The 8041-nt window shown below is 42.7% G+C and overlaps 1 protein-coding gene across 1 annotated transcript; it reads left to right on the top strand.

The window, feature by feature from the left end:
- The first annotated feature begins 1737 nt into the window (after positions 1-1737).
- LOC115402358 (trace amine-associated receptor 4-like) lies at positions 1738-2721 on the top strand. The gene has a single exon (XM_030110866.1). It carries the CDS (start codon positions 1738-1740, stop codon positions 2719-2721), a length of 984 nt encoding a protein of 327 aa, XP_029966726.1.
- The last annotated feature ends 5320 nt before the right edge of the window (positions 2722-8041 follow it).

Genomic DNA, 8041 nt, shown 5'->3' with positions numbered 1-8041 from the left:
ACAAGATGCTTAACCAAACTGGAGCCCCTGAGCCCTGCATCAACACATCCCATTCAACAATAGAGAAGGGACATGTGACGTCACTGCCGCAAAGAGTCACGGGATAGGCAGGCCGGCGTGTGGGCTGTCTGCATGCTACTATCAGGTAACAGTCGTGGTCTGATTGCCGGAGGGATCTGAGCCTACGGGATTATAACTTTGTTGCGTTTTTTGGAATCGCTGGATTACTTTTCCAAGGATCTGCCGGGCTGGAGAGGAGACACGGCGGGGACCAGATCACCAGAGCACTGTGAATGTTTACGGGCCGCAAGTAATTATCTGCCGCCGGCCCATTCAGTCCTGTGGGGACGTGCGCCTTGGACTGTGGGGGCGAAACTATGGACATTGAGGAGCATTTGAGGTTTATTTCATGACTTTCCACATTTTGCGGCGTTTTCCCATGTGTGCGTGGGTTGACTTTGGGTCCTCCGGCTTCAGGGTACACCCTGCCCTCACCCGCAGCAGCTGGGATTGGCTCCAACCACCTGTGACCCTGAGAAGGACAAGCAGTGTAGAAAAAGGATGGATGGATGGTGTTGAAAATAACATCAAGGTGATCATAAGAAACACCCGAGTGAAACAGGGTCACCAGGGTCACCCCCCCCCCAGTAACGCCCCTGACTGGAAGTGTCAAAAATTTACACTGATAATCTAATAAATTTACACACCTAGTGTTACAAAGCAAGAAAACTTGGTTTAAAAAAATACACTTCTTTATGTGATAAAATAACACTGTGGGTGTTAAAAATGTAACACAATGAGGGAGTTAAAATTTTAACACTTTCAAAATTGTAAATTTAACTCGGAGTCTGTGAGGATTATATAAACACAGAAAAAGTGTTAAATTTAACACTATGGGAGTTGAAATAACACTTCCAATTTTGCTGTGTGGGCTGCTCAGCCTGCAGGTTCTGGGTCCGGTCGTGTCTCACAATGGTGGCTTGTCTTGGGGCCTGAGATCCCACAAACCTCCTCCTCCTGCGACAGGCTCATTGAGGTGTTACTATGAGCTCTCAACATTGAGTTCAATTCATATCCAGCGGACAAACTTCACACACACACACACACACACACAAACACAAACACTTTTATCCATCCATAAGGAATTACATGTAGCTACTGTTGTTTGTTTTATGCCATCATTTTCCAAACTGTGAACTGCATTAACTTCTGTATTTGTCTTTGTATTTTGCCTATTCATGTATTTCTGTTCTTACGTGCGGGCAAGCCCCATTCATGCTGTTTGGGAGGTGTTTAGATCTGTGTGGTAACTGTGATATGTTATCAACAGAGATGTCTGCCCCCCCCCCACCCCCCCCCCCCCCCCACCCCCCCACCCTCACATTCGCTCTAACAGGCTCTCTCTCTCTTAGTCATACAACCTCAATCATTTCCAGCAGCGGTGCCAGTTTCCAATAAATACCGGAGGAGATTTCCAGCCTTCTCCTGCCGCAACAGCAAAAGCTGCTCTGAAACTTAAACGCTCACACTTACATAATATTTTACACCTTAGCAGTCAAAAAGGACAAGAAGAAAGAAAACCAGTCACAGAGACCAGGGACACCAAATGAATGCTGGATAACTGAAGATTTCTCTCTCCTCTCCACAGAGAAAAACTGGCTTGGTTGTGTTTGTACTTCCTGAGTGAAGGCAGGCAGCTGCAAATGAATTTACCACTGTGCTTCTACTGATCCATGCATGGATCCTGAATTCTCTCTCAACAGGTCTCATGAAGTTCACGACAAACTATTCTGCAATGAATCCAGCCCAAATGTGTCCATGCAGACTCTGATCACCTCCTATATGTTATGTGTGTTTGTGGGCTCGCTGTCAGTCTTAATCATGTGTGGAAACTGCCTTGTCATAATCTCGATCATGTATTTCAAACAGCTTCACACTCCAACAAACTACCTCATCCTCTCTCTGGCTGTGTCTGACCTGCTTGTTGGAGTTTTAGTTTTACCTTTTAGCATCATACTGTCTGTCAGCTCATGCTGGCACCTCACAGGATTCCTCTGTAAGATCCGAGACCTCTTTGATGCATTTCTATGTACAGCCTCCATTCTGAATTTGTGCTTTATTTCTATTGAGAGATATCATGTGGTCTGTCAGCCTCTCACGTACAGAACTAAGATAACTGCCAGGGTTACTGCCTTCATGATCCTGGTAAGCTGGGCTGGTCCTGCTCTTATCGCAATAATTTCAACAGTTTTGAAGCTGAAACAGAGTGTCTCTATCACCAGATGTAACATCTTCCAAAGCTCCAGGTCGGCCATTATAGGAGCTGTGTTTCTCTCTTTCATTCCAGCAGTTGTAATTTTCTCTGTCTACCTGAAGATTTTGACGGTGGCACACAGACAGGCTCGCAGCATCCAGAGTAGCATAAAGTCTGGAGCAGCTGTGAGTAAGAAGGAGAATAAGGCCACAAAAACTCTGGCTATAGTTGTTGGAATTTATCTCATGTGCTGGTCACCATATTTTCTTAGTATGTCTTTTTATTCTGTAAGTAGTGATACAATGCCAGTTCCCATGATTGAAGCTTTCAAGTGGCTTGGATGGTCGAATTCAATGATCAATCCATTTGTTTATGGGTTTTTCTACAAGTGGTTCAGATCAGCTTTCAGACTGATCTTTTCTGGAAAGATATTTCAGGGTGATTTCTCTGATTCAAAGCTGTCTTGATTTACCATCAAGGCATGATCTGTAACTTTCCATAAATGCTGCTTCGCAGTGTCTTACATTGCTAGCTGCATTTCTAATAAACCGAATATCACAAAAAGCCTGAGATGAGACTGTGTACTTGCAATGTGTTTTTGTTTCCCTCCATTTTTAAAGACTGATTTCATTAACAAATCAAATCCAATGTTATATATACAACACCTTTTGCCTCAAAATGCAGCAAAAAGTGTGTTACCATAGAAAAAAAAAAACAACTGTGAAACACGCCTATTCGTCCACAACATGTTGGGAATGTCAATGGTTGCATTAAATGCTTTGCTGTTTGGACATTATTCTTTTTCAGAGACCATGATATAATTGTTGTTACTTCCACTTCAGAGAATACTTGACACGATTATGGTTATACTATGTGTATGGTTTTAAATCATGGTTTTAAATCATGCCACAGCACAGAAACGGCATTGATAAAAATTTTTAATGATGTGCTTTTAACAATGGACTCTGGTAAGCCAGCTGTCCTGGTGCTTTTAGATCTCACTGCAGCCTTTGATACCGTGGACCACGAGATTTTATTACTGCGGCTGGAATCATGTGTTGGAATAAAAGGCACTGCTTTGGAATGGTTCAGGTCATATCTTACTGGGAGACAGTTCTCTGTAAATGTCGGCTCTTTTTCATCAGCTAAAGCTAGGCTTACGTGTGGAGTTCCCCAGGGCTCTATACTGGGTCCGACTCTGTTTTCTTTATATTTGTTGCCACTTGGCTCAATTTTTAGAAAACATCAAATTTCCTTTCATTGTTTCGCTGACGATATACAGATCTACATGCCACTCACATCTGAAAGTGGGTCATTCCAGTCTCTTCAAAATTGCCTGAAGGAAGTGAAAGACTGGCTGAAATTTAATTTTCTGAACCTAAATGAGAACAAAACTGAAGTAATTGTGTTTGGTGAACCTGTTCCTGCCTTTGACCTCGGAGTTCCTCACAGTTTTTGTGTAAAGAACCTCGGCGTCATCATCGATAGTTCTTTTAAACTAGAGAAGCAAATCAGTGCTGTGGTGAAAGCCAGCTTCTTCCAGCTGCGACTGATCGCCAAAGTGAAATCCTACTTGCCCTCTGACCAGTTGGAAAAATTAATTCACACATTCATTACGGCACGTCTGGATTATTGTAATTCCCTATATTATGGTCTGGACGCTTCATCCATTCGTCGCCTACAGCTGGTACAGAATGCTGCTGCTCGCCTCCTCACAGGGAGAAGGCGCTTCGATCATGTTACTCCTGCACTTCAGTCACTTCATTGGCTCCCTGTGTCTTTTAGAATTCAATTTAAAATTTTACAGTTTGTATTTAAATCTTTGAATGGTCTGGCCCCCGAATATTTGTCTGAAATGTTGTGTTTGTATGCTCCTGTAAGAGCCCTGCGGTCATGTGACCAGCTGCTCTTAACCTGTCCCCGATCGAGACTGAAAACCAGAGGTGACAGGGCGTTTGCGGTCGCTGGACCTAAACTCTGGAATGAGCTCCCTCTGAACATTCGTTCTGCTTCATCTGTTGAGTGTTTTAAGTCTTTGTTAAAATCACATTTATTTGCTCTGGTGTTCAACACAGGCTGAGCTGGACATTTTTGTAAGTTATTGTTTTTAAACTTTTGTATTTTTCTATTGTTTTTTTTTCTTTATGGTGTTATCAACATGTGCAGCACTTTGGGCAGAGTTTTCTGTATTTAATGTGCTATAGAAATAAACCTTGACCTTGACCTTGACCTTGACCTTGTATAAAATAGCTATTTTCATACTATCACTTTGCTGCTGTGATGTCATAAAATTTTCCTTGTGGGAATAATAAAGGATTTCATTTACTCTTTCATTCAGGTATAAATAATCAACTAATCAAGAACAATCTATTATAAATTTGAACATATACATTTGATTTCTAATGCAAACAAAGTGGGATGTCACTGACAATTGGGAAAATGGGCTATCTGATAACAGTGAGAGGAAATAGGAAACCAACAGCAAAAAGTAGGGGATAAAAATACATACATCTTATGCAATCTGGATGGATTCTCTGCCATCGTTTATAAGACAGAGAAATTATTCAATTTCAGTGATATTTGTTGGCTTATGTGCATTTTTTTTGGGTGCTACTTTGTCCAATACAGGATTCAAACCATCCATTTCAATAACATTTCCCAAATATTCCACACTGCTCTTCGGGAAGTGGCACTTTTACAGTTTTACCCCCACATGATGTTTCTCTTGACATGTGAGCACTGCATTCAGTCTTTTCAAGTGCTCTTCTTTCATCTAAGAAACAAGGTCAAGATGTTGCAAAATCTGATCCATCACAGACTGGAAAATTGACAGTGTGCTTTAAACACTGCAGCTTAAGCGATGACACTCATACAGATCCTTTTGAGCGACAATGGTGAAATAATCCCAAGACTGTTGAGCTTTTTTTCTTTTACGCTTTATGTTCTGTCCAGTATGCAAGCAAGTAGAATGAGGATCTGGCTGCTGCATTGTGCCAAACAAAGCTGCTCCTCCAAGGGGAACTTATGAGTATAATACTCTTGATAATCTGATTTCATACTTTATTTTATTTAATTTGAATATTTGAAGAAGGAATAGAATACAAAGTGAGGGTTGGCAGAGCCGAGGGTCCAAGAGCCAATCCTCCCTCACTTACGCAGAGGGCCCTGAGCATACCGAGGAGAAAAGTTCCCCTGATGGGTACCCAGTCTGTGACAGGGCCAAACAGCACCAATGATCCAGCCATGCACCCATGGAGCCAGTCAATACCTCACTACCCCCCTGTACCACCCAGACCCTGTGCCTAAAGGAGGCCAAGGATATCTACAGAAGGAAGGTGGAGCTGCAGAAGCATGACGAGGGAGGTTAGGCAGGGTGTGAACACCATAGAGGGCCCCCGATCAAGAGCCAGAACAACAGAGGGCGACAGTAGTAGAGGGAAACCAACTGAAAGCATTCTTCAACAAGCCCATGATCCCACCACCTCCACTGCAGCCTTTTTGTGGAATTCTTAAGTGCCTTCAATGGCACCTGGCATCTCTCCTCTTTACACTGTACACCTCACACTTCTGTTACAACTAGAGGTGTCCTCAGATAGTCGACAATTCGATGATTCGTTCGAAGGGGCCTGATTCGACTGCCAATCATACAGTCGAAGCATCGAAAAAATGTGGTTATTAAATGAGGACCATTCCATTACAGCTGTATGGGGGTGCTGAATGACTGATTTTACATAGAATTGCTTTTTTTTTCCCCAAATAAACATGATATAAAGCCTATTTGATATACATGTTAGCCTGTCAAATACACTGTGGAAAATTTTACTTAACTTGTACTTTTATTCAATATTCTATCTATTTAGTGTTTGTGAATGAACCACCATGGTGAGTGGCACAATCCCATTTTGCACCGTCACATCTCCGTGGTGATTTGGCTTCACTTTAAAAGGCTCACGATGTCAGAAAAAAAAAACAGAACTTCAGACCAAGTCAAAGATGATCCAAAAAAAGTCAAATGCAAGTTGTGTCCTTTCATATCACTCCACAACAACATGATTTTCCACCTTAAACGGGTAAGTAGCCAGATAACTGGGCTAATAAAAGACGGTTCTGTTACTCAATTCTCATTTTTAATGCTGACTTTTATTTCGTTTGATTGTAATATTTTAGGTTATTATTATATTATTATTTTTATTTATCTAAAAGGCTAATTCTATTTAATTTAGTGTTTGTTTTCGCATGGATGTTGCGCTGCAAAACGGACCCGACACAGTGCAGTTAAGCCTATTTCATTTAATTTGAGCAGATAATGTGAGAAATTGTTTAGCCAAAAAATTTGAGCTTATCTACAGAGATTATAGATACAAATAAATTACATGCTTTAGCCCGCTTGTTAGAAGTGGGTTTGTTTATGGTCATTTGAACTACAGTACTTCATTTGTTTGATGTTTAGAGTTACTGACACTTTGTTCCCGTCTGTGTTTCAGTGTGCAGGAAAAAAAATAAGTGTTTTTTTTACCTGCCTGCGCTGTTTTTTTTTTTTTTTCATTATTAGTGCAATCAGGACCGGCTGTAAGCATAGGCGCCCCGACGCTCCGTGTGCCGTGTGAGCACCGCTCTGGACTGTGCTGCGCTGCTCCGACGCCCCGTGTAGGCACGCTTCACCCCCCCCACGCTTCACACACACACACCCCCCTACCCGATCCCCCGCTCCGCCAAACAAGATGATAGATTCGACTATCAGTCGAGGACTGGCAGGATCGGACAAATCAGATTCGTCTATGGAAATTCTTAGTCGGGGACACCTCTAGTTACAACTCAGAGCTGTGCCACATACATAAGTTCTCAGAGGACACAGTCAGCATGGGGTGTTTCAGGGTCAACAGAGAGGATGAATACAGGAGTCTGGTGAATTGCCTTGTTGTCTAGTGCTGCAGGGGAAACCACCTGCTACTCAGTGCCTCAAAGACTAGGGAACTGATCCTTGACTTCAGGAAATCTAGACCACGCCCATGACCAGTTCTGATGGAGTCACATGAGGTTGAGCATGTTGAGAAGTACAAGTACTTTGGGTTGTGACTGGACAACACACTGGATTGGTCAAGCAGCACAGAAAAACTGTACAAGAAGGAACAGAGCAGGCTGAACTTCCTGAGGAGGCTCTGGTCCTTTAACGTCTGCAGGAAACTCCTATGGATGTTCCACCAGTCGATGGTAATCAGCATCCTGTTCTATGCTGTGATGTGCCAGGGTAGCAGCATCACAAAATAGAACTCAACCAAGCTGGGCAAAATTCTGCAACACATAAACGGAAACCAATGCATAGAGTGACACCATTCTGCTGTCAATGGTGCAGAAGTATAAACTTAAAAGAATACTCCGAAGATTTTGGACCCACGCCCTATCCCTATCATTTACAAAGTGAGATAAGCTCATAAATACCTTTTTTGTGTCCGTTCGTCCAGTGCCTGGCTAACAGCTGTTAGCATCGTAGTTAGCTTAGCTCAACTACGGCAGTTGACGAGGAGACAGAGCCAGACTGAGAAAGTGGACATAATCCTCCTTCCAGCGGTCCAGGGGATGGTGTATTAGCACGCAAAGTAAATCCGAATGGTTATAAAACATTTTAAAAGACGTGTTTTCTTTTCAATCCCTTAAAATAGTGTTTTGATACACACAGACCTGCTCAAGCAAAGTGCGCTGCGGAAGGATATACCAGGCGCACAGCGGCTGAGTCTATGCTTCTATTGCTGTGCTCCGGTATATCCTTCCGCGGAGCACTGCGCATGC

Source organism: Salarias fasciatus, chromosome 15, assembly GCF_902148845.1.
Source record: "Salarias fasciatus chromosome 15, fSalaFa1.1, whole genome shotgun sequence".
In the NCBI taxonomy this organism is placed as follows: Eukaryota; Metazoa; Chordata; class Actinopteri; order Blenniiformes; family Blenniidae; genus Salarias; species Salarias fasciatus.
This window is presented reverse-complemented; position numbering and strand designations above follow the sequence as displayed.

Excerpts from the sequence above, each read along its gene's own strand:
- LOC115402358 (XM_030110866.1), top strand. The coding sequence starts at position 1,738 with ATGGATCCTGAATTCTCTCTCAACAGGTCTCATGAAGTTCACGACAAA.